General features: G+C 39.8%; 1 protein-coding gene and 1 long non-coding RNA gene across 2 annotated transcripts; one reads left to right on the plus strand and one right to left on the minus strand.

Annotated features, from left to right (window-relative positions):
- Positions 1–13,389: 13,389 nt before the first annotated feature.
- On the minus strand, positions 13,390–16,441 carry LOC110699542. The gene is made up of 3 exons (XR_002506915.1): positions 15,917–16,441; positions 13,987–14,265; positions 13,390–13,659 (listed from the first exon to the last, which is right to left on the minus strand). It is a non-coding gene; the product is annotated as an uncharacterized LOC110699542 (long non-coding RNA).
- A 9,299-nt stretch (positions 16,442–25,740) lies between these two features.
- Positions 25,741–26,564, plus strand: LOC110699550. Its single transcript, XM_021877039.1, has 2 exons — positions 25,741–26,362; positions 26,467–26,564. Exons 1-2 carry the CDS (start codon positions 25,741–25,743, stop codon positions 26,562–26,564), a joined length of 720 nt encoding a protein of 239 aa, XP_021732731.1.
- The last annotated feature ends 221 nt before the right edge of the window (positions 26,565–26,785 follow it).

Genomic DNA, 26,785 nt, shown 5'->3' on the forward strand with positions numbered 1-26,785 from the left:
GCGAGGATAACCAAAAGAACCTCGCCGGTAACACTACCGCTTGGGTCTGCGCAAACAGCAAAGAAATTTGCAAAGGTTGCCAAGAAGACCCCACCGGTAACACCGCCGTCTGGGTCTTCGCAAACTAGGCGAAGAAATTTGCAAGGGTTGCCAAGCAGACCCCACCGGTAACACTGCCGTCTGGGTCTTCGCAAACTAGGCGAAGAAATTTGCAAGGGTTGCCAAGAAGACCCCACCGGTAACACTGCCGTCTGGGTCTTCGCAAACTAGGCGAAGAAATTTGCAAGGGTTGCCAAGAAGACCCCACCGGTAACACTGCCGTCTGGGTCTTCACAAACTAGGCGAAGAAATTTGCAAGGGTTGCCAAGAAGACCCCACCGGTAACACTGCCGTTTGGGTCTTCGCAAACTAGGCGAAGAAATTTGCAAGGGTTGCCAAGAAGACCCCACCGGTAACACTGCCGTCTGGGTCTTCGCAAACTAGGCGAAGAAATTTCGACCCAAAACCAAACCGGATGGCGTCTGGGTAATTGCCCCTGGATAGCGGTCTGGGTCTTTGCAAGCCAGGCAACTATCCATATGATATAGCTCGAATATGCACTAAGTGCCAACATTAGGTTCGGGAGCCAGTCGGTTTATACTGAATTACCGGTCGGGACTTCGCAAACTAATCACGCCAGATTAGGATGTCCATTCACCGGTTGGGCTTTTGCAAGCATACCCCTGAATGAATTATGGCCTAGACCAAATGTTTAGGCCTGCTCTTAGAGAGTCAGGCGGCGGTATTGAGTACCGGCTGTCCTTCCAAAAAGTGAGCCGGCTGCAAGTTTGGGGTTGCTACCCTGCCCTTTTTTGGTGCCAAGGATCGTCAGGCGGATTTGTCCGCCTGTGTGATCGCTTAGAACAATTTACCACTCAAATGGGAGATGTTCTCTTCGATGAATTCACCCGTATGGGTGTCACCGGATGAAAAAATTAGTTACTGGTGCCGCTTGTGGTAGGCACAAAACATGGCGGCTGTATACAAAATTGAATGTAATTCTCATTAATCATTTGAAAATTTTCAAAAGATGTACAATACTTAGAAGTAGTATTTTTTGAGGTTATCTACATTCCAAGTTCTAGGCAACTTTCTTCCGTCTGGAGTTTCCAGGCGGTAAGTGCCGTCTCGTACTTCTTCAAAGATCCGGTAGGGTCCCTCCCAATTTGGGGTTAATTTGCCTTGTTCATTGGCCCTACCGGTTGCCTCCATTTTGCGAAGCACAAAATCTCCTTCTTTCAAAGGTCTTTTACGAACCCGCTTGTTGTAGGCTCTAGTCATACGCAGACGGTAGATCTCATGACACAAGGCAGCATTCCCCCTTCGCTCTGGAAGAGCGTCTAATGCCAACCGCATGGCTTCCCAGTTAGCCTCCTCATCATATAACATAATGCGTAGAGTAGGCTCATAATGTTCAATGGGAAGAACTGCTTCAGTGTCGTATGTCATGAGAAATGGGGTCTCACCGGTTGCCCCCTTTTCGGTTGTCCGGATAGCCCAAAGGACATGAGGTAATTCCTCTGCCCATAGTCCACCGGCTCTTTCTACTTTCTTCTTTATCCCGTCTGAGATCAACTTGTTAAAAGCCTCAACTTGACCGTTTGCCTGAGGACGGCCAACGGATGCAAAACAATGGGAAATTCCTTGGTCTCCCAACCAGGTCTTCAGGACAGGCGTTTCGAACTGCGGTCCGTTGTCGAAAACCATGGACATTGGAACCCCGAACCGGGTGATGACGTTTCTCCAGATGAAAGAAATCACGTCTTTCGTTTTAATCCCTTTTACCGCCTCTGCCTCAACCCATTTGGTGAAGTAGTCTACTGCTACAAGAATGTAGCGGCGGCCGCCTGATGCAGGCGTATAAGGTCCCAAAATGTCCATGCCCCATTTAGCAAACGGAACCGGACTATGGATTGCCGTGAGTTCTGTTGCCGGTTGATGTATCAACTTAGCGAATTTTTGGCACTTGTCGCATCTCTTTACTAGATCCATGGCATCCGCTTCAAGAGTGGGCCAGAAGTACCCTTGCCGTCTGGTTCTTCTGGCCAGGGACCTGCCGCCAATATGCGAGGCACAAAACCCCGCGTGCAGATCTTCCAACACTTCTCTCCCCCTATCCGGGGTTACACATTTCAAAAAAGGCTGCAGGTATCCCTTCCGGAGGAGTTCCCCTTGATGAACAACAAAACTTGAAGCACGCTTCTTGAGCGCTGATGCTTCTGAAGGGTCATCCGGCAAGGTACCATCCGTCAAAAAGGACCGGATGGGATCCATCCAGGTAGCAGTTTTGTCCAAGACTCCAATGGGATCATTCTGAATACTTCGTTTTTCAATGACTTCCCAAAAGACCGTCCTAGGAGCATCACCGGAGGCTGATGATGCCAACTTTGAGAGGGCATCCGCCTGATTGTTTTCAGACCGGGGCACCTGTCGCAGATGAAATTCATCGAAGGACCCAGCCTCCTCTTTGACCGCCTGCAAATATTTGATCATAGCCGGATGGGTGGCTTCGTAGTCACCAAGGTATTGGCTAACGATCAGCTGTGAATCTGAGCAGGCGTCGACCTTTCTTGCACCGGCTGCCTTACACATGCGCAATCCGGCTAGCAGGGCTTCATACTCTGCCTCATTGTTGGAGGCTTGGAACTTAAACCGTAGTGCATATTCAAACTTATCCCCTTCCGGGGAATGACAGATAACACCTGCACCACAGCCGTTCACCGTAGAGCTGTCGTCTACAAATAACTTCCAGACCTGATCAGGGTTTTCCGGGTGCACCGGCCTAGTCATCTCGACAATAAAGTCGGCAAACGCCTGACCTTTCACTGCCCGCCTGGGTTCAAAAGTTATCTCAAGGCCTTGTATTTCAACAGCCCACTTGATCATTCTACCGGATGACTCTATAGCAGTCATCGTACGCTTGAGCGGCTGATCTGTGTATACCACAACCGGATGTGCCAAAAAATAAGGCTTCAACCGCTTGACTGCTACGAATAAGGCCAACCCAAATTTTTCGATCATGGGGTACCGGAGCTCAGCATTTTTAAGGACATGGATGATGAAGTACACCGGCAGCTGAATGCCGTCTCTCTCAGCGAGGAGAACGGCACTAAGGGCGTGATCAGAGACGGCTAGGGGGCTCACTAGCCTTGGCAAAGAATGCAAGTGCTGCTTAAGCCTCTAGAATGCCGCCTCTGCTTCTTCACCCCATTCAAACCTTGACCTCTTCCTGATTGCCTGGAAGAAATAGAGGCACTTGTCACCTGACCGGCTGAGGAACCTCCCCAATGCCGCCAGACAACCGGTCAACTTCTGGACCTCTTTTACAGTGCGGGGAGACTTCATGTCAATTACCGCCTGTATTTTTTCCGGATTAGCTTCGATGCCTCTTTGGTCAATCAAGAATCCGAGAAACTTCCCAGACTCAACACCAAATACGCATTTCTTTGGGTTAAGCATGACCCGGTGCCACCTGAGTGTGGTGAAGGTTTCTCGCAGGTCTGCTAGGTGATCCGTCTGTAGCTTGGATTTGACTATCATGTCATCGATATACGCCTCTACATTCCTGCCAATCTGGTTGATAAAAACGGTGTTTATCATGCGCTGGAATGTAGCCGGTGCATTCTTCAATTCAAACGGCATCACCGTATAGCAGAATAACCCCTGATCAGTGACAAAAGCCGTCTTCTCCTGATCTTTCTTCCAGAGAGGTATTTGATGGAAGCCGGAATAAGCATCCATAAAGCTCATTAACGCATGGCCGGCTGTTGAGTCGACTAGGCTGTCAATCTTTGGAAGCGGGTAGCTATCTTTTGGGCATGCTTTGTTCAGATCTGTGTAATCCACACACATCCGCCAAGTGCCGTTCGGCTTCTTTACTAGAACGACATTTGCCACCCAATCCGGGTAGTAGCATTGCCTAATGAACCCAGCATCTAGGATGACATCAAGGCAGTCACCAGCCGGCTACCGTCCGAAGGCTACCGTCCCGACCTTGACTGTTCTTTCAGGACGGCTGTCATCTAGGATGACATCAAGGCAGTCACCAGCCGGCTGAGGTCGTTGGTCATCTGACCTTTCCCCGGCTAGTGATTGCTATTTCTCCTTTTTGACGGGTGCCAGTTGGTCCGCCTTTATTTTCATACCGGCTGCCCTTGGAGCCGGGACTGCTGGGTCGCAGTTATCAATATCTATGGGCTCGCCCTGGCCGGCTGCACCCACAGTTGTCTTGACGTCAGAGAGATAGCACTCTCTTGCCGTCTTCTGGTCCCCGCTTAGGGCACCGACTGTACCATCATCCTTCTGAAATTTGACCAACATGAGGGACGGGATGATGACTGCCTTAGATGCGTTGAGGGTAGGACGGCCAAATATCATGTTGTAGGCGGACAGCTCCTCCACAACTAAAAACCTGACTATCATGTGGCGTCCTTGCCCCTTTTCACCCAGCCGGATTGGAAGATCTATGCTTCCGACCGGATGCACTACTCCACCCCCAAATCCGACTAGTGGGTGAGGAGCCTGGTGCATGTTACCAGATGTGTACTTGAGCTTGGTCAAGCACTGATAACTGATTAGGTCAGACGAGCTCCCGGTGTCTATTAGGATTCGGCCAACCTTCTGGTTGGCAACCTTGCATTCGATGACGATGGGGTCATCATGAGGCCGCCTGACCTTGCCCCGGTCCTTTTCAGAAATAAGGACCTCAGGAAAGATGTCTTTCGACGCCTGGCCCTCATCCACTGAGTTGACCAGCTTCTTGATGTTGTCTTTGGTGCCCCGGATGGTGGGACCCCCTCCGGCAAAACCGCCTGCTATGGTGAAGATGGTCTCTTCATCCGTCTCGGAGTTTACTGGGCCGGTTTTTGCCGCCTGCCCTTTCTTGGCCTGGGTATTATCCCTAGCCTTGGGTAGGTAGGATTTTAGGGCCCCCTCATCTGCCAGCCGGTCCAATAGCCGCCTGAGGCTATAGCAGCCATTGGTGTCGTGGCCAACATCCTCGTGGTATTGGCAATACTTGCTCTTGTCCCGTTTATTCACGGGGCTTTTCATTTCAGCCGGTTTGTCGAGAGACATCCGGTCTTTGATTTCCAGGAGGATGGTGGAGCAATCTTTTGTGAACTCGTATTTGGGGACATATGGTTCTGACTTCCGCCTGATCTTCTGGGCCGGATGTCCTGATCGGTCAGCTGCCCAGACCCCTTTTCTCTTTTCTTCCTTTCTTGCCGGCTGATGCTGTTGCCGGCTCTCTTTTTTGTCAGACTTTTTATTATCTGACGGCTGCTTGACAGCACAAAGCTCCGTCGCCTGTATATAGGCTTCAGCTTCAATTAACGCCTCTTGGAGGGTAGCAACCCTCTTCCGGACGAGGTCAAACTTAAAGGTCGACCCATCCTTCAGACCTCGAAAGAAGTCTGTATAGGCCACTTCGTCTGATAGTCCTGGAATCTGAATTCTCATCAGATTGAACCGTCTGACGTACGACCGGAGGCCCTCCCGGTCGCCCTGCTGTATTGCCCCTAGGTCGAGGCTAGTCTTTTTGGCAGGAATATTCATTGAGAAATTTGACGTAAACAAGTACGCCAAAGTTCGAAAGCTGTTGATGCAACCGGCTGGTAGGTTACCAAACCACCGCTGGGCTATGCCCTTGAGGGTAGCCGGGAAGCATCGACACCAGACGGCATCATCTAACCCCTGGAGGTACATGATGTTAGAGTAGGCCATTAGATGGTCTTCTGGGTTGGTGGTGCCGTCATAGGCCCCCACCAAAACATTCTTGATCTTAGGCGGCTGTGCCGCCTGGGTTATCTCTGGTGAGAACGCCGTCGGCTGTTCCCCCAAATTTAGCAGGCGCAGCTGCCAGTCCGTGGGTTGGAACGGCTGCTGCGCTTGCCCACCGAAAAGACCCGGTGACATGAAAGGGGATCCACCCAACCCATTCGGTGTGCCGAATAGGCCAGGCTGGATCACTTTGGGTCCAGACCGGGCAGAAGCTTCGCCCGTCTGGCTCCTAAGGTTCGTTCCCGTACGCCTGTGTGAGACGTCATGGAAACTGTCCGGGAAGGTCGACGTTGAGGCCGACGCAGACGCCTGACCTCGCTTCTCTTGGAGAAATGTGCGGGCGTCTGAGAAGGTTTTCTTGGAGCCATCCGGCTGTACGTGCCGGATGGCCTTTCGTAGCTCCCCTTGAGGAAAACGGAGTCTGCTTGGATCAAACCTTAAGCCCTCCCCCTCCTTTGGCTTGGGATGAGGGGTAGGAACTCGTTCTTTGACCGCCTTCTTTCCAGAAGGCTTCTTGGCCGGCTGACCCTTCTTTGGAGTAGCTGACCGGATGAGGCTCTTGATCTCACCCTTGAAACTATTCATGAAAGACATGAGTTCGTTTCTTGTAACGGGGGCTGAGCCCTCCACCGTTTGGGCAATTCCAGCCGGTTGCCCGGCTGGGTTGCTGGGAGCAGCTTGGCTGATTTCCCGTTCTCTTCTATCTTTAGCACGAGGGTGCTTCGTTCTGAAAGACCCATCCGGGGCCACATATGTTTCAATTTCGTCGCCACTTTCATGGTCCGTCTGGACCTCAGGCTCGACCACAGGACGTTTGCCCTGATTCGGTGACACAGTATCAGAAGTCATCTTAGAAGTACTCTCCCCACAGACGGCGCCAAATGTTTCGGGGTTTTTTGATGTGTCCTGCGGGAGAGTTACAATTCCAAGAATGCCCTTCGACGCCTGTGCCTGCAAAATCACGAAGACTCCTAGGGGTAGGAGCTCCGCCTCCAACGATCAAGTTAGTAAAGATATGGGAGGTAGAATGCACGTAATGTAGAAGTTACTTCTCGCGTAATGGGAGAATTCTGCAATTAATATTGCTCGGGGTAAGTGTTTTTCTTTTTGAGGAGTATTCAATGTGAACCACAAATGTTCCAACCCCCCTTAATGAGGGTCCTTCCACTATTTATAGTGGGGAAGGGATGGTTCCCCTTTTAGGGTTTAGAGGACACGTGTCAGCAGAGGATTGGAGCCCTGCTGACCAACGGCTGGATGCCACGTGTCACTAGGCCATTGGGCCACGTGTTTAGGGTATTTTTACCCCAAACACTAATTACATTCAACTTTTTTAATTGCCGCTTCATATTTTTGGGGTATTTCAGGTTTATTATTTATTAATTGGGCTAAAATAATAAATAATATGAAATCAATAAATGGTTTGGGCCAAAATAAAAATTGAACTATGCTTTGTCTAAACATTAGGACTGATCCGTTAACTATTTTATGAACTGAATTTGATTGAATATGAATTTTAAGCACTCTCAAGATTAAATACTGAACCCGACCTATAATGGCTGTATAAAATTGTTCATCATCGCGTTTGGTTTTGGGGAGACATTTTTAGGTTTCTTTAGTTGCGCCTATATAGCTCACTCACTTAATCTTTCTTATGATGCTGATTCCCCCCGGTGGCCGGATGTACAGAAGTATGCAAGGTCTATGCTTGCGCCATCCCCAAGAAGGAGAAGGACACTAATGAGTGGCATTTATGCCATGATTAAGACTTCATTCTAATAAGTTTTCCACAAACTTATAGCTTGTTTGCCCCCCTTTCTCTTACCTTTAGTTCTCCTTTCTTTTTTATTTGTCTTCTTTCCTATATTTTCCCTCTTTTGCCTACTTTCTACTTTAATTTTCTTGCTTGTGTCTTATAGGAACCAGGATTTTCAAAGAGGAGAAGGTTTTAGGTTGAAGGGAGCCAATGGATGCAAATTCAAGAAGAGGTGTGGTCGAACCTTTCAGAGGTTCAGTCGAACTGAGGTGTGACCGAACCTACTCAAGTGTCCGACCGAACATTGGAGGCAGAGACATATCAGTTTGCAGCATTTTTGGAGGAGTAGTCAAACCCCAGAAGTTTTAGCAAACCAGGACCAGGGAAGTTTGACCGAACCTACCCTTGGTCAGCCGAATATACCTAGATGTCCGACCGAACCTACCCAGAGTTCGGTCGAACCTTTTCCTAATTTTAGCCAATTTTGTACGGGCTATATAAGCCCCCTTTAGAACGTTTTAGGTAATTATATTACCTTTGTTTAATTTTTTGATTTTTAGCTTAATCTAGATAGAGAAACACCATTAGATTGGCATTTTAGAGAGAGATAGTGTGGATTACTTCATTGTTGAGCTTGCAATTTGAAGAAGAAGCTTAATCAACCTCTTTGTAGAACTTCAACTTCAATGAATGAGAATTTCCTTACTCTTTTCTTTTTACTTTGCTATTTGATTTTGTGTTAAATTGCTTTTGTTTTGTTAATTACTCAATAATCATGCTTTTTCTTGTTAATATCATGATTGACTTGATGATTGCCATGGATAATGAGTAGTTATTTAGCCAAGGGTGTGGGGATGATTTAGTTAGAGTTTGCTCATGCTTATAGTGTTAGGATTCAAGTTGATTGTGATTAAAGTCTTTACATGCTTGATTACTGTTCTTTGATCTTCTTGCAAAGTGCACGTTGTTAGTTGATTAAAGGTGAATCTTTGCTAAATGAAACGACGGTTAACTTAGCTAAGTTCATTTCTATCGATTGTTACTTGATAGCACTGATGTGTGCTATTTATGGCACTCTTAGAATAGGTTTTCTTCATATTTTTATGCTCGTTTTAAGTCGTTTAAATCGTGTTTTTGAGAATTATGATTGATTTGCGTGCTTGCGTGTAAGTTTAGAGAAATGCGTTCTTTTTATTTGACGTGTTTGCTGCACCTCAAATAAATCAATTTCGAACAATAACCTGCCGCGGGCTGGCCACGGGCGCGAATTTTAGTCGCGGGCGCGGCATCAGGCTGCTCTGTTCCAGCTTTTCTCCTCCGCAGGCGCGGCCGATTTCTCTGCGGGCGTGGCTTTCTGGGTTTTATTTGCGATTTCATTTTTTTTCTCCGTTTGTTTATATATTGCACGGCTTTCTTTAGTCTTCATAATGAAATTCTTTAGTTTCAGAATAGTTTCTCTCTCCTCTAAGGAGGATAAGGTTAGTTTAGGAGTCTCTCTCTCTAGATTAGGAGTATTTTTAGAGAGATAAAGTGTGGGATTTCAATGATGATTGAGAGATTGAAGATAAAAGGGTGACAATTGTGTCGAAGATCTTCTCTATTATCAATGATCATTTGTAACTTTATCTCACCTTAATGCTTTGTTTAATTTCATATTTGTGTGGTTTAATTTTGATGTTTGATTCTTGATAGTGTAATTGTTCTTCATATATTGTCGATTCTTGATTTCCTTAGTTGTTAGTTGATAGATGATGATATTTGAGTAGTTGTTTAGCAAAGAATTGGGTGAAACTTGTATGATTGATTGATTGTGTTTAATTTGTCAATATGTGGATTGATTATTGAGATTACAGTTATTAATGAAGGTTTTCATGTGTGTAATTTGATTAGGCCTTGAGAATATGCTAGATTGCATTATGATTGCTAATGACATGACCAATTGATTTAGGAATTGCAATTATTGATTGGTTTGGATTGTGATTCTCTTAGTTTTTTATTCATAGTAAACCATAGCTTAACAATTAGCAGATAGCTCTTTAATTCCAATTGAGTGCTCTTATCATTAGTCATCACAACCTTTAATTGGCATGCTCTTCCCAAGTTGTTGCAATTGACATGATTACTTGTTGATCCCGGTTCCTAGTGTTTTATTTCTTTGGTTACTTGTTTTGTTAGTTGTTAGTAATCGCTCTTTATCTTTGGCTTCAACCTAGCTTAGCCACCTAAATCGAAAGCATTTGAACATTACCATTCCTTTGGGTTCGACCCTTTACTTGCCTTTATACTCGTCAAAATGGCGCCGTAGTCGGGTAACGGTGTCTATAATTGAGAGTGATTGATTGCTTGAGTCTAGGTCTTTGTTATACTTTTCTTTTATTTGATTTTTGTTTGTTTTGTATAAAATGGCATATCTTTCGTTTCCTCAATTTGACGATAAGACTTTTTGTGAATATTTCAAGAGACTTGAGGGATTTTTGGACTATAATTGTTGTAATCTTTGGGACGCTTGTGAGATTTGTTATTTTGGTTTGAATGAGAAAAATAGGGATGAAATTAAAGGTATGCATAATGGTGAATTTAGAGCATTGTCAATTGATGATGCTTGGGATTTTTATGTTTGTTTTGGTAGGGATTTTTATAATAGAGGTAATCATGAGTCTAATATTTGTATGCAATGTCTTGATTCTTCAAATATTAGCATGAATTCCCATGATTTGTCACATGATCCCATAAACGAACCTAGAACGCATGATTTCAACAATATTTCCCCTTTTGTTCATGATGATGAGGTGCATGCTCAAGTTGATGCTAATGGTGTGTTTCAATATTCTTCATTATGTACCATGCCTTTTGTGATGTGCTTTTTCCCTTAATGAAGAATCTCATATGTTTGATTTTTCCACCACTCCCCAATGACATTTTTTAAATCTCTTGTTAATATATTAAGAGATAGCTCTTATCATTAGTCTTCACAACCTTTGATTGGCATGCTCTTACCAAGTTGTTGCAATTGACATGACTACTTGTTGATCCCCGTTCCTAGTGTTTTTTACTTCGTTACTTGTTTTGTTAGTTGTTAGTATTCTCTCTTTATCTTTGGCTTCGGCCTCGCTTAGGCACCCAAATCGAAAGCATTTGAACATTACCGTTCCTTTGGGTTCGACCCTTGACTTGCCTCTATACTTTTATTTAGATTTGTTAAGTGTTTATAAATTTAGTTTGACCAAGGGAAGATTAGATAACGACCTAGTTTTCCCCTTGTCAAGAACCTCCTAGTATATGGTTCTAATCTGACAACATAGAGGCTATGTTAGGAGAAGCCAATTAACCCAGACAGGTGGCTAGATTGGACCATCTATATAAATATTTATGCATGTTTAGTTCATTATCGATTCTTTTCTATGATGTTGCATGTTTAAGTGAAACCTACATCTACCCATTCCCCTTGGTGTTTTCTATATATTGTCTTAAATTCAATTTGCTCTTATAGATTAATCTCTTAGATAATTCCACTCTTTGTTCCGAGATAGCTTTATTGATTATTTGTGATTACGGTGTATAACTTCTCCCTACGGTTCGAACCTTTGCATACCTTTTACTTGATTTAGGTTGGTTTAGGTTTTATAAATATTATTACATTTAGGGATATGCATTTGACGACGTGTTTATTACTTTGTCAAATTAGAACTGTTGCCGGGGAGACGCTTTCCATTGTTATTTTATTGCTTTATTGAGACTATCTCACCTTTTATTTGCTAGTTTTGATTACTTTTGTTGTTTTTTAGTGTTCACTTTCTTCTTAGTTTTTTTTGTATGATTAGAGGTCAAACTCGTTCAAGATCTTTGGTCCCCATCGATCCCGAGCTCGAGAGGTCTTTGTCATTGCTAAGAAGAGAAGCTAGAGCAAGAAGTAGAAACTCTGATACCCCTACAAGAGAGTGAGCGAACAAAGAAGAAGATACTCTGCCTTCTTCACCCTCAAGTAAAGGTGTAGGTAGTCCTAGTTCTTCACCTAGTTTGGAAATCAATCCTTTTTCTACCTTTGACTTTGAGAGCTTGAAACCCCTAAAAATTGGGAGAGAATACGCCTTTGCGTCATCTTGGGGCTCCCGAAGACTTTAGAGCGCAAAGTGTAAGCAATGCTCCCTCTACTCAAGCCAATAATTTCAAAATCAAGCCTAATTTGATTGCCTTGATAGAGAGCAGAAACAATTTTTGGGTGGGAAGTATGAGAGCCCTCATGAACATCTAAAAGAATTCGAGAAATATTGTGACACAATAAAAGCCAATGGGGTGACTCAAGATGTTCCCGTTCTCTTTAATTGGGAAAGGTTTAGAATGGCTAGAGAAGGCGGTGCCCCCAAACTCTCTCTCAACATGGGATTAAGTTACCACGTCATTCTTGAAAAGGTTCAATAATCATAGAAAAATTGCCGAAGCTCGATCTTTGATTCAAAGCTTTCGCCAAAAGAGTGGAGAGTCCCTAAGTGCGGCATAGGAAGATAAAAAGAACTCCAACGCCAATGTCCACATTATGGAATACCCAAGTATCAACTCATTCATACTTTCTATGGTGGTCTCTCACCTTAAGGAAGAACAATCTTAGATGCCGGAGCCAGTGGCCCAATCATGAACAAAGGAGAAGATCAGGTGGAACAAGTCATAGAAGAGGCGGCAAAGCATTATGAAGATCGGTATTGTAGGCGTCGCTCGAAGTGCGCCTACGTTAGAGCATGTGTGAATATGCTTGGCACTCATAGGAAGTGGGAATTGACATATACGATTAGGGACAAGGAAAGTAGGGAGCCGCCAACAAGTTTTTAAGGAACTTGTAAACCGTTCACGGATCATAAAAGGCAACCACAATAAAGGGACAACGATAGGCAACAACGATTGACCCGTGAACGTTACACCCCATTCATAATCCATGAGATTAATAACTCCATATGGTTCGGAACCACGAAAGGAGGATCGGGGATGATGGTACGAAGTGAGTCATGGAGTCACATTCGCCCGTATTGGCTTCTACTCGATTCTTATAGTGAAAAGTAATTCCTGCGATCTCAAAGGCATACAAACAAAGATTCAATTTGCTCCAAACTATCATTAAGCTAAATTGGTTTAATATTAATGCAACATATAATTCTAAAATATTTGTGATCACTTGAATGAATAACAAGATTAAAAAGGAACCTAAACCGGTTGTCCAAATTATCTTATTAGGCCACTAGTACAAAACTAACTTCAAGTAACACCCAAAAAGTGTTACATAAAGTGGTAAAAGTGTTATTATAGACAATATGTAACACTTTATTGGGTGATACTTCCGCCCATGTTACCTAAGGTCTTATGTAACACTTTGGGTAATATATGGTAACACTTTCAATAGTGATACTATAAACCCTCTTTATGTAACACTTTTTACATTTTTAGTATCATTTTTAAAGTGTTACTTTTTATTTCTTACGTAACACTTACTTATCTTTAGTAACATTTTCAATCATATAGTATCACTTTATCCGACATTTCACTTTTTATACTAATGTAACAGTTTTGTTTATTATAAGGTAACATTTTTCGATCATCTTTTGACATATAGTAAGCACTGTATTCGACATTATGTATCACTTATTCATTAATAGGTAACATTTATTATTATTATTATTATTATTATTATTATTATTATTAAATATAAAATAAAATTAACAATAAAGAATGAGAAACTAACATATATGATAGATAATAATTTGAATTGAAATAATTTCATAATTCTTTCAAAAAAAAATCCATACACACCAATTTTAATGTTTGGCCAAACAAGATGATAATCAAAACAAAAAGAAAATTAACTTCGATCTCTATCTAAAAAAAGTGAAAAAAAATTAAAAGAAACAAATGCTAGACTAATTGCAGCAGCAGCAACAGAGCTTCTAGCAGACATCATGTAGCAGCAAATAAAAGTGGCAGGAAGCAGTGGCAGCAAACAGCACCAGCAAGAGTCAGCAACAAAGAGCAGTAGCAGCAAAAAAACAGCAGTAGCACCAAAAAGTAGCAGAATCAATAGCAAAAAACAACAGTAGCAGCTGCAAAACAGCAGTAACCGTAAGTGACAGCAGCAGAAAAACAACGCTAACAATAAGAGACTGCAACAGCAGTAACAATAAGCTTAGCGGGCAGCTCCAATCTTTTCAATCCTGGGGATAAAAAAATTCTTTTCTGTATCTCCCTAAACATCAACCACATACATATATGCAAGCATGCACACTTCTTATGGCGTCATCTCTTGCTATAAAGTATTCATTAAAAAACAATGAAAGTATTACATGATTTTTTTACAATTGGGATTCAAAAAATTTAGATGTCAGGATTAAAGAAAGAAAAAAAAAAAAAAAAAAAAAAAAAAGAACGACCTTTTTTTAATGAGACCTCAAGTTTACACTGTTTTTCCTTATCTGATTTTAATCCTCTTCACATGAGTGGTTCAATTCTCCTTTTTCATCGGGTGTATACTCGTCAGTATCTTTAGTCACCTTCTTACTTTTTTTTTTTGTTTATTTCGATCCCTTCATCGACTGTTTCAGTGTATAAAACATGAATGTAACCCCCGAATCCCTCATTCTGATTCTATTTTGTTCTATCCTTGCTTAGCTTGTCTAGCTTTCTCATAATGTCCATCTAGATCTTGATTCCTACAAAGAACACACAAAACAGTTAGTTGACGGACATCATTGATCACAAATAGATTTTTAGAGTGTCAGACCCCTAGAAATATTAGCTTGATTATCAAAGTTTACATTGCTAATTCTAGTTCATTACTTTTTAATTGTTGTAAACAAATTTTAGTAGACTCTTGACCCTAGCTATCTTCAAAGCTATTAGCAAAATGAATCTGGCTAGGGGATGCAGAAACATTTAAGTGATTGAATCATTGAATTAGGGGTAGGATAACCATTAAGAACTAATAAAAATATCGTTTGAAATAGTGTATGAATCCCCTTAACTATATGTACTATTTCATTCTGCAGATTGTCGGGAGTCAGGTCCTTGTGAAAATCCTAAAGAACAAGCATGCACCCCCTTTTAGAACTACTGAATTTTAAATCGAGTATGGCAAGGGCATACATAGGGATGCAGAGCTCATAAGTTTGGGTGTCAAGAACAAGCTAATAAATAATCAGGGTGATATTCAACTGCCATAATTTCCGTGGGAAAGATCAGTTAGAAAGTTTCTCATTGAAAATGTAAGAGAAAAAGACGAGCTTAAAACAAAGCTTACAGAAAAACTACTACATTCAACAGAGGCGGCTGTAGTGGGAGATGGCACTGAACCAGCAAAAGAAACAGTTTTGCTTGACACAACTGATGAAGATGTAGTCCCAGCCACGAAGCATAAGTCTTGCCAAAAGTTATTTTTTTGATGGGTTTTGGTGTCAGATAATTTTAGTAGCTTCTACTATAGAGTAGTTGTTATCAAACATATACAAGAGATAATATAAGGCTCTGAATACATAAAGGATTTTTGCTTGCAATTATCAGGGTATACTTCAATCTACAAGTTAATATGTCACTATATCAGTGCTTAAACTGGGATGGGTGAGTAGAGTTTTGGCGGGTCTCTAAAATTGGAGAAATTCTAAGCTATACCAAATGTATTATAGGAGTGAGGTTAGTTCTTTGAAATTTACTAGAGTGTTCAGACCTGTTTGCATCTTAATGGATTACCTAATTGTCACAATGCGGCATACCTGATCATACTCCCAGCACTTCGTACATGATTGTCTTAAAGGCAAGGGATCAATACATAGTCTGCCAATTAAGTTCTATCCCATTGTTCATAAATATTTATACCATTAGTTTTAGTAGAATGAATATCGAAATATACACATCAACAAGTCAAAACCTAGCAACAAAAACCCTCTTCTTAACCCCCTCAATCCTTCCATCCTTTTCAACCATCCATTTAGACAATCAAACAGAAGCAAATCAGTTCAAAAATATCAATAATCATTCATCAAAGTTAATTATAAACTGTGGATTAGCGGGAAAAAAAAAAGTAATATTTAACACAAAGTTTTATGGAATAATCAATTAACTGCATTTCAACATAAATCAGGACAATAAACAAAATTAGCTCATATAATTAAGAATCTAAAAAAAACATCACAAATTAGCGATATCGAACTTGCAGCAAATTCGAGCGAAAAGAGAAAATTCGATCAGTAATTACAAAATTGATATGGCAAAACTGAAAGTGACTTTCAAATCGCATGAACTCAACAAATTATCACACAATTTCTCCACTTCTATCAAAAACACAACATACAATAATAAAATTGATACCTGAAACTTTCGATTTGGGCGATTACTCAAACAAAAATTGAGCAGCAGAGAGAATTGTATCCAGCAATTCTATCGTATCAATTGGAAGCACTTCAGGCGTAAGAGAATCAAGCAGAAATGAGTAATCGAGAAATAAAAGATTCGAGCAATCAATTTGGGAGATTCGAGCAATCAATTTGGGAGTTTCGATTAATCAATTGGAGGTATGTTAGGGTTCATCATTTCTAAGTGGGAGAAAGAATCGAGCAATATAAACCTGTAAAGTTTTTATTTTGTTGTTTTTTTTTAAACAAGTTTTTATTTTGTCACTTGTAGAGTTTTTTTTTTTTTCTTTTTTTAAAGTAAAATACTTTGAGGAATTTTATTACTCGTAGAGTTGTAATACTTTTCCCCTCAAATAAAAAAAAAAAAGAGAAAAAAGAGAAAAAAGAGAGTTGAAGTACTTACAACTTAGGCTCGAATTTTTGAGCTTTTAGGCAGAGTAGATTTCAGTAGAACAGAGCAAAGAAGTGCAGAGCATGGCTTCCACACACTACAGAACATAACAAAGTTGATCAGCAGAGCGATTTTTAGTAGAGTAGAGTAGATTTCAACACAGTAGAGCAGAGCAAGGCAGAGTAGAGCAGAGTAACTCAAAAGAACAAGGCCTTAGAGAAGGCTAAAGGCAACGAGGGTAATTTACATATTTGTCCTTATTAGCGAACAAAACTAATTTTAGTTAATCAATTAGCAGATGAGAAGAGGAGTAATGCCATGTTAGAGCTTTATAGGTTAGGGATGTTATAAAATAAGGTAACACTTCTTAGGTGTTACTATAAAATGTTATCTATTCAAAAGTGTTACTCTATAATGTTACCTATGTGAAAAGTGATACTTTGTAATGTTACTTATTTTAAAAGTGTTACATTAAGTGTTACAATCTACAAAAATGTTACCAAAGTGTTACTTATAAATCTATTAATTTTGCCCTTTAATAAGTGTTACAAACACGTGTTATGTAAACTCAATTATGTACTAGTTTAGCGGCGTGATTTTCAATTACATATTCCCTTTAAACATGCGATATGGTGATCATAAATAATAATACAATAAACATTAATATTGGAAGCAATTTAACCATAATAGCGTTAGTCAAATCAAATATAAAATAACCTAATCATGATACTAGCAATAAGAAATTAAAATAAGAGTAATTAAATTAATTAATAATTACTCACATTCCGCGCGTTCCTTTAAATTGCTACATCATGAATAAACTGTTAGTAACTTCAATATAAATATAAATCAAATGGAAATTAAATTAAATAAAAAGATTTGATTTGGTCCAAACCCTTAGTTAATTATAACTTTCACGCCTTGGTTTAAGTATAGAACTTCAGGTATTGTATGGACTCCTTGGAGTGCTTAAAGGAAGAAATAGTGAAAGAATGGGGAGGCTAGTGTTTAGGCTAAAGAGGGAGAAGAGAATGATTTGATGATCAAGCTTGTTGATTGGAAAAAGGGTTTATATGACCTCTATTTATAGAGAAAAAAAAAGAAGGGTCGAAGAATTAAGAAAAGATCGAGTTCTAATCGGATTAAAACTCTTGCGATAGACAGCAGTTTTTGCGATTTTTGTTTTTATCATATCTTTTGATCCAGAAATCTGAATAAGATGAATAAGATATCGTTGAAAAGCTCTTGAAGTATACTTTCTAAAACAATTAAAATTAGATTAAAATATTTTGTAGAACAAAAGATATGGCCGAAATAGTGAGACGGTGTCAGTTTTGGATAGAGTTTGACATTTTATTCATATCTTTTCCGTTATAGCTCGGAATTGATATTATTATATATCATTGGAAAGATAATTTCAAGGGCTATCCAACCATTTAAAATTTGGATAAAAACTATGATGCAAGAAAATAATATCTGTCTATATTTGAACGTCTTTCAATTCGGATATAAATAGGATTTTCAAAAAAAGGAGTTTTATTCAATTTCAAACTCTTTAATCTTATCTTTTCAAAAAGGATAATTAAGATCTTTTAGAAACTTATAGAAGTTTCTAATTAATCCTAATTAGTTTAGGAATGGTATTAAATAATTTGGACCCTCCACATGATCATTGGGTCGTAGGTAAGGTGGGCTTAGGTTCGGTTTGGGCTCAATTTAATATTTTGGCCATAACTTATTCGTTATAACTCGGATTTGGACTTATGATATATCGTTGGAAAACTATTTTAAAGCCCCATCCAACTATTTAATCATTGAACCCAGATTATGGACCAAAATAAAATGGATTAAACGTTTTACAAAAAGGACACGAAATGAATGATTTTAAAGGACACGAAATGAATTATTTTGGGTTTAAAGGCACGAAAAGAGTAAAATAAGTTATGGTTTGGGGAAATGGGCTAGGAATTGGGTTGGTTTATGAAATCGAAATATGGATTTAAGCGCTCAAAAATTAGATACCCTACCCGACCAATAATGGCGGTGAAAGGTTGTTCATCATCGGGTTTGGTTTTGGGGAGACATTTTTAGGTGTCTACAGAAGCCCCCACTTTGACTAAGTTTGTAGAAACGTCAGTTTCGAAAACTATAGTCAAAGTAGTTGATAGGGACGGAGAATGATTTAAGACGTTCTGCGATCCTAAATCACTCTATATACGCCGATACCTGCAGAAAAATGTTAGTTCCACAGATAAAAGAGTAAAGGGATAGAATGTTTATCTGACACCAGTGTATCGGTGACAAATGAGTTTGGTAGCTTCCTATGCTTGAAGGAATCCACCGGATGACGTTTGTTGAAATGCTTTCCATGCTTGAGGAAAGCCGACAGATGAGTTTGTTAGCTTTCTAAGCCTGAAGAAACCTACCGGATGACACTTTTCATGCTTGAGGAAAGTTGACATATGAATTTGGTGTCATTCTATGGTTGAAGAATTCCACCGATAATGTCTTCCATGCTTGAGGAAAGCCAACTACTTGGCGGTTTTCTATACTTAAAGAAAAATCCACCGATAACGCTTTCTATGCTTGAGAAAAGCCGACTTGGCGGTTTTCTATACTTGAAAAAAAATCCACCAATAACGCTTTCCATGCTTGAGGAAAGCCGACTTGGCGGTTTTCTATGCTTGAAGAAATCCACCGGATAATACTTTCCATGCTTGAGGAAAGTCGACTGATGATGAGATTGCAAGTCTCTGTGTATCGAGAACCTTACGTCATGAAATGATGGTGGTTCGATTGTCCCCGAACGTGGGCTGTAGATGGTCCGCTTGTCCCCGGACGTGGGCTGTAGATGGTCCGCTTGTCCCCGGACGTAGGCTGTAGTTGGTTCGCTTGTCCCCGAACGTGGGCTGTAAATGGTTCGCTTGTCCCCGAACGTGGGTTGTAGATGGTCCGCTTGTCCCCGAACGTGGGCTGTAGATGGCCCGCTTGTCCCCGGACGTGGGCTGTAGATGGTCCGCTTGTCCCCGGACGTGGGGTGTAGATGGTCCGCTTGTCCCCGGACGTGGGTTGTAGATGGTCCGCTTGTCCCCAGACGTGGGCTGTAGATGGTCCGCTTGTCCCCGGACGTGGGTTGTAGTTGGTTCGCTTGTCCCCGAACGTGGGCTGTAGATGAGACCTGCAAAAATAAATTTGCCAATGGACTCGTATATATTGTGATTGACTTGACCAAGTTTGACTTGATGTGACATGACATGTCTATGACTTGTGAGTGTGTGTGTGTGTGTGTATATATGTGTGTGTGCAGACATAAGCAAACGATGATGCAAAAGCAAACATTTTCCGTCAATTTTTGTCATGAGTGGAAGGTACCGACTTTCTCCCGAAAAAAAAAGATGTGAAAACTGAACTTTTATTTTCGAACTTCCCTCGATGAGAAAAAATTTTGAAATTGTTTTTGAACTTCCCTAAAAGAAAAGACGCGAAAAAGGAAAGAAGTTTTGAACTTCCTCGTTGAGCAAGACAAAATGAATCTCTTGGATTGAATTGCTTTTCTTGAAAGTAATGTATGCATGATGCATGTCCTTAGGCCAGGAGGCTAAGGACAATTACATCATGTGACATGATGAATGAACTTAGATCATGGAGCTAAGCATCATATATAGTGTAAAGAAACGATCTTGAACGTCACTTAGGTCTGGAAGCTAAGCACGTATACAGATTAAGTGATTATTGCATAATGAACGTTGCTTAGGTCAAGGAGCTAAGCACAATATGCTTTGTATGATTAAAAAATGTTGCTCAGCACATTATGCGATGCGTGAAACAATGAATATTGCTCAGGTCAGGAAGCTAAGCAAGTATACAACGTTTCTTCTAATGAATGTTATCTTGAAAGATGATGAAGCATGCACAGTAGGGAAACAAGATTTCACAATAAAGGGTTCCTAAGGGAAAGATGATATGGCTATGTATGTGTGGGTAAAGTGTGTGAATGTGATACTAAGGCTGGCTGCAAAGGTTATGATGATGGAAAAAGATGTGAGAAGAGTCAAAGATGATGACTCTTTAGGCTAGGTAGGCTAAATGATGTGGGTTCAAGTCCCCAAGTCTAGCTCTAAATAGGTAGGGGTAAGCATTGGATATTCTTTGACTCGATCATGCATGGATATGAATGTGGCCGCACCTCAATGTGAGGTTGCCTACGTATCTGTTAGGAATCAGGCCGAACGTAGCTCTAACCGAACTTTGCACAAGTGTGGTACACCTCAAAGAGGTCTTTCAAGGGTTGTAATGTGGTTAAGTTGATGGTTTATAGAAGAAAGGGGTAAAAGGATCAAGACCCAAGAGAAGCCCCCAAGATATGAAATTATGTATTAGACTTTGCAAGTTTTATTTTTCATATATTTTTTTTTGTTTTGAATTTCTTTTATTTTTCTTTTTTCCATTCTTGTGAATCAATGTAGGCAATCTCAGATCATGTGGTCCATCACTCACTTAGCATTCATGTTTCTCAGGCACGGTACCAAACAGTCGATGAGAGACGCAATTTATGACATGTTCATATCGGACACATTGGAACACTTGCCTTTAGACATTGTTTTTTTTATTTACTTATTCTTTTCCCTTTTTTTTTTTTTTTTGATTTGAACTTACTTTCTGATTGTTACACAAATTGCACACCTTCCCATCCCAGGGTTAAGTGGATGTGGATTGAATAAATAAGGCCAATCGTTAGACGAGGCTCAAAGTGGTTGACGAAGAAATGGATATGTGATTAAATGGTTAATAGGGAATGACAGGGTTCCAAAGGTGCCTCAAGTCATTGGTGTACCTTGTATTTAGTTCGGCAATTTTATTTTTTTTTTTTTTAGAATGGCATGATCGAATGCAAAGGAAAGAAATGCTCATTGATGGAACATGGCATATAGACATAAGGATAAGAAGAACCTATGCTAGACTAATTATTAAGGGAAAAGGGATGAAACGAAAGAAGAGAAAAAAATGAAATCTTGTATGGGAACTTGTCTTGTGCTTCGTCTTCATGGTTGCTTATGAATTAATTGTTACCGCCAAGAGGAACAAGAATTTTGTTATTGCTGATGCTTTGATTGGAAGAAAAGAAGGAAGGAATGACGTTCCCCTTATTCTTCCAACTCTTAACTAGTGATTCTTGAACTCGAGTATCATGGAACAAAATCATCTCACTTAATGCTTTGACTCAATACTCATATTGAAAAGGAAGAGTGTATGAAAAAATTTTAAAAACTGATGGGAAATACTCCACTCATTCATATTACGAGGGAAAATGACGCATGCATGGTCCTAGTATACGATCATAAACAATATAGTGCGTTACTCGAAGATGAAGTGTGTGCAATGACTCAACATATGTGATTAGGTGAGTTTATTAAGACTCGTGGTATGATCGCATGGCTAGACATGAGGATGTTGAGAAAAACAAAAGACCCAATGACCAAATAGCACGGAAGACTAAAAGACAAACTAACTTGATTAATTTTGTCCAATTTTAATGTTTATGCTATCTACTAGGTGAAAATGGTCCATTGACAATCATTAGTCATAAATAAGATCAACCCCAATCAAAGACAGAGAACACATGTTAAGGTTAGCACAAAAAATCACAAGAAACTAGGAAGATGACTAGAATTCTAGAAGAGTTATGACTTATGGGTATAAAAAATAAATAAATAAAAATCTATAATCCTATGTTATTTGAGTTGACACGGATTAAAGGACTTGGCTATGACTAGCTTGACACAAATTTTTAATTTTTTTTTTTTTAAAAAAAAAGGTAACGCTAAAAAGACACCTAAACTGGACAGGCGGTAGTATATCGGTTATAACTTTTGATCTGTGACTCTGATTGGGATGAAACCAATTCCAAATGAAAGATAAAACTCGGGGCTACAGATCCAAAGGGGCACGACACGTAACAAGTTAACCTTTATGCAGTATACGGGAATAAAAATCCGGGTGACTCAAAAATTAAAAAAAAATCTATGGCTTGACTCTAATAATAAAAAAAAGGGGTTTTGATAAGAGAAAAAAAATTCAAAAAAAAAATGTACATATAAACACATCGTCAAGCATGATGCAATGAAGTTCGCAACCTAAAGTCAAGTTCTATCTTCGACTATGGTCCAGCTTTTGGGTGTCAAAGGGTACCATGGTTAAGAGTTTGGACGCGTTAGCAAGGCAGCCTCCCTTGAGGGTGTATGCCAACGGAGGCTCCGCAAGTTCGTGCTGAAATCAAACTCGACTCCATGGTTTGGGTGGATTTAAAAACTCGGATGAACCCTTATTGCCATGAGCGTTTTTGGGTTGATAGAGCTTATATCCCCTGGGCTAGCCACATACGTAGAACACGTACTATTGTGGCAAAATAGGTAACCTAAAAAAAATCATATGAAAATGTGACAATGCCAATTAAATCGCAGGAATACAATTCAAGAATCTTTCAAGTCTCATCCACTCATCTTAATTAAATACCGATCACTCAAATCGATAAATAACCAAGAATCCTCCCCAGTGGAGTCGCCAAATTTTAGGCGTCGCTCGAAGTGCGCCTACGTTAGAGCATGTGTGAATATGCTTGGCACTCATAGGAAGTGGGAATTGATATATACGATTAGGGACAAGGAAAGTAGGGAGCCGCCAACAAGTTTTTAAGGAACTTGTAAACTGTTCACGGATCATAAAAGACAACCACGATAAAGGGACAACGATAGGCAACAACGATTGACCCATGAAGGTTACACCCCATTCATAATCCATGAGATTAATAACTCCATATGGTTCGGAACCACTAAAGGAGGATCGGGGATGATGGTACGAAGTGAGTCATGGAGTCACATTCGCCCGTATTGGCTTCTACTCGATTCTTATAGTGAAAAGTAATTCCTGCGATCTCAAAGGCATGCAAACAAAGGTTCAATTTGCTCCAAACTATCATTAAGCTAAATTGGTTTAATATTAATGCAACATATAATTCTAAAATATTTTTGATCACTTGAATGAATAACAAGATTAAAAAGGAACCTAAACCGGTTGTCCAAATTATCTTATTAGGCGTGATTTTCAATTACATATTCCCTTTAAACATGCAATATGGTGATCATAAATAATAATAGAATAAACATTAATATTGGAAGCAATTTAACCATAATAGTGTTAGTCAAATCAAAAATAAAATAACCTAATCATTCCGCGCGTTCCTTTAAATTGCTACATCATGAATAAACTGTTAGTAACTTCAATAAAAATATAAATCAAATGGAAATTAAATTAAATAAAAATATTTGATTTGGTCCAAACCCTTAGTTAATTATAACTTTCACGCCTTGGTTTAAGTATAGAACTTCAAGTATTGTATGGACTCCTTGGAGTGCTTAAAGGAAGAAATAGTGAAAGAATGGGGAGGCTAGTGTTTAGGCTAAAGAGGGAGAAGAGAATGATTTGATGATCAAGCTTGTTGATTGGAAAAAGGGTTTATATGACCTCTATTTATAGAGAAAAAAAAAGAAGGGTTGAAGAATTAAGAAAAGATCGAATACTAATCGGATTAAAACTCTTGCGATAGACAACAGTTTTTGTGATTTTTGTTTTTATCATATCTTTTGATCCAGAAATTGGAATAAGATGAATAAGATATCTTAGAAAGCTCTTGAATTCTACTTTCTAACCCAATTAGAATCAGATTAAAATATTTTGTATAACAAAAGATATGGCCGAAATAGTGAGACGGTGTCAGTTTTGGATAGAGTTTGACATTTTATTCATATCTTTTCCGTTATAGCTCGGAATTGATATTATAATATATCATTGGAAAGATAATTTCAAGGGATATCCAACCATATAAAATTTAGATAAAAACTATGATTCACTAAAATAATATATGTCTATCTTTGAACGTCTTTCAATTCGGATATAAATAGGATTTTCAAAAACAGGAGTTTTATTCAATTTCAAACTCTTTAATCTTATCTTTTCAAAAAGGATAATTAAAATCGTTTAGTAACTTATAGAAGTTTTTAATTAATCCTAATTATTTTAGGAATGGGATTAAATAATTTGGACCCTCCACATGATCATTGGGTCGTAGGTAAGGTGAGCTTAGGTTCGGTTTGGGCTCAGTTTAATATTTTGGCCATAACTTATTCGTTATAACTCGGATTTGGACTTATAATATATCGTTGGAAAGCTATTTTAAATCCCCATCCAACTATTTAATCATTGAACCCAGATTATGGACCAAAATAAAATGGATTAAACGTTTTACAGAAAGGACACGAAATGAATTATTTTTGGTTTAAAGGCACGAAAAAAGTAAAATAAGTTATAGTTTGGGGAAATGGGCTAGGAATTGGGTTGTTTTATGAAATCTAAATATGGATTTAAGCACTCCAAAAATTAAGTATCCTACCTGACCAATAATGACGGTGAAAGGTTGTTCATCATCGGGTTTGGTTTTGGGGAGACATTTTTAGGTGTCTACAGGTATGAACGAGATGGGGATGTTACATCTAGCAAGGGTGTTTATGCTATAGAGCAAGCTAACACAATCAACAACAACTCCATCCAAATCTCCAAGATGACCATGAAAATGGATGAGCTAATGAAAGAGAGATCCAATCCTCAAAGGAACACCTCCCCTCCAACCAAGGGAGGCAATGGTATGAACGCTCCTTCTTCTTATTCTTACAATTCAATGCCTCATGGAAGTATGTTTTATGCTAATTGTTGAACCTATGATCATGATACCTCTCAATGTGTATATTCTTGTGAAGTTCAACCCCCTCCCCAAGAACATGATGATAAAGTGTAAGAACTTAATGCTATGAATTTTTCTCCTCAAATGGGGAATATGGGGAACATGAGGCCAAACCCCAACCAAATGGGGAATTGGAATCAAAGTGGAAACCGTGATTGGAACCAAAGTGGTGGTGGTTATGATAACCAATATCATGGTGGAGGGGGGCCCTCCAATTTCAATGGAAGAGGCTACTCTAACCAAAGAGGGTATGGTAATCAAAACTAACTCCCTATACTATGACCATCAAAATCAAAATTTTGGTGAAAAAAGTAACATGGGAAACAATCAACAAATCAATGTTCCTAATCAAGGCACTTGAAGCAATGGGGGTCAATATGTCGCTAACTATGCCAAACTAATAGGCCTCCGGGTTTCCATCAACCCCAACTCCCCCCCACCGCAACAACCTCTTCAACTAGAAGCTCCTCCAAAAATCCCGTGATGGCTAAACTAGATGCCTTATTGAAATTGTGCAAAGAAGATCAAAGGAGGCATGAACAGGAACAAAGGAGATATGAAGAGGATAAAAAAACGAAACAATGCTCATATAAAAATGCTTAAAACTCATATATCTCGCCTTGCTTCTAATTCATCCCCTTCTTCTTCTTCTTCTTCTTCTTCTTCCACCATTCCAAGTCAAGGAGTCAACCAAAAACCTTTGTATGAAGTGACAACTAGGAGTGGGAAGGTAGTAGGGAGTGACCCTTTAGTGAAAGAAGAGCCTCAAGAAGAAGTGGAGCTAGAGAATGAGGGTGAGAGAGCCAATGAGCCATTAAGTGTTGACAAAGAAAAGGACGTTGAGGTGCCAAAGGATAAAGTTACCCCTTTGCCCCTAAATTGCCAACCTAGAGAGGAAAAGCTACCCTTTCTACAACAATTTGTGAGAACTAAACTTGATGCCCAATTTGGGAAGTTTTTGGCTGCGATAAAGAATTTGCATGTTTCTCTTCCTTTTGTTGATGCAATGAAACAAATGCCCCACTATTACAAGTTCTTGAAAGACCTCTTGAGTGGGAGAAGGGAGTGTGAAACGGTGAACTTAACTGCAAATTGTAGTGCTATCCTTTCCAACAAGCATCCTACTAAGTTGAAAGGTCCGGGTAGCTTCTCCAATCTTTGTTCCATTAATGGTGTCAAGTTTGAAAAAGCGTTGTGTGATTTAGAAGCAAGAGTGGGTCTTATGCCCTATTCCGTTCTACCAAGTTTCCCATGGGTAAAATTAATGAAATTCCCGTTAGGGTTGGAAAGTTCACATTTCCTGTGGACTTTTATGTGCTAGCGGTGGATGAGGATGAGAGGATTCCTATAATTTTGGGTGTACCATTTCTTGCTATTTCTATAGCAATCATCGTGAAGGAGGGTAAGATGACCCTATAAATTGATAAAGATTCAATTAAATTTTATTTGAATAGTATCATGAAACAACCTTCTTCAAGTGGTGAATGTTTTAGAGTTGATGTTCTTGATACTATGCTTAATGAATTTTCTCGCTCCCATTTGCATGCTACTAATGATCCTCTTGAAAGTGTATTATTAAATGAATTCGAGATAGGTGCTCACAAGAAGGACATGCAACTTTATGAGGATTTGTTTGAGAA

Source organism: Chenopodium quinoa, unplaced genomic scaffold (genome assembly GCF_001683475.1).
Source record: "Chenopodium quinoa cultivar QQ74 unplaced genomic scaffold, ASM168347v1, whole genome shotgun sequence".
NCBI lineage: Eukaryota > Viridiplantae > Streptophyta > Magnoliopsida > Caryophyllales > Amaranthaceae > Chenopodium > Chenopodium quinoa.

What these genes read in the sequence shown, in the direction of transcription:
- LOC110699550 (XM_021877039.1), top strand. Translation starts at nt 25,741, where the DNA reads ATGCTTAAAACTCATATATCTCGCCTTGCTTCTAATTCATCCCCTTCT. An exon ending in TGATTTAGAAGCAAGAGTGG is followed by an intron (nt 26,363 to 26,466) that starts GTCTTATGCCCT and finishes TTTATGTGCTAG; the next exon opens with CGGTGGATGAGGATGAGAGG.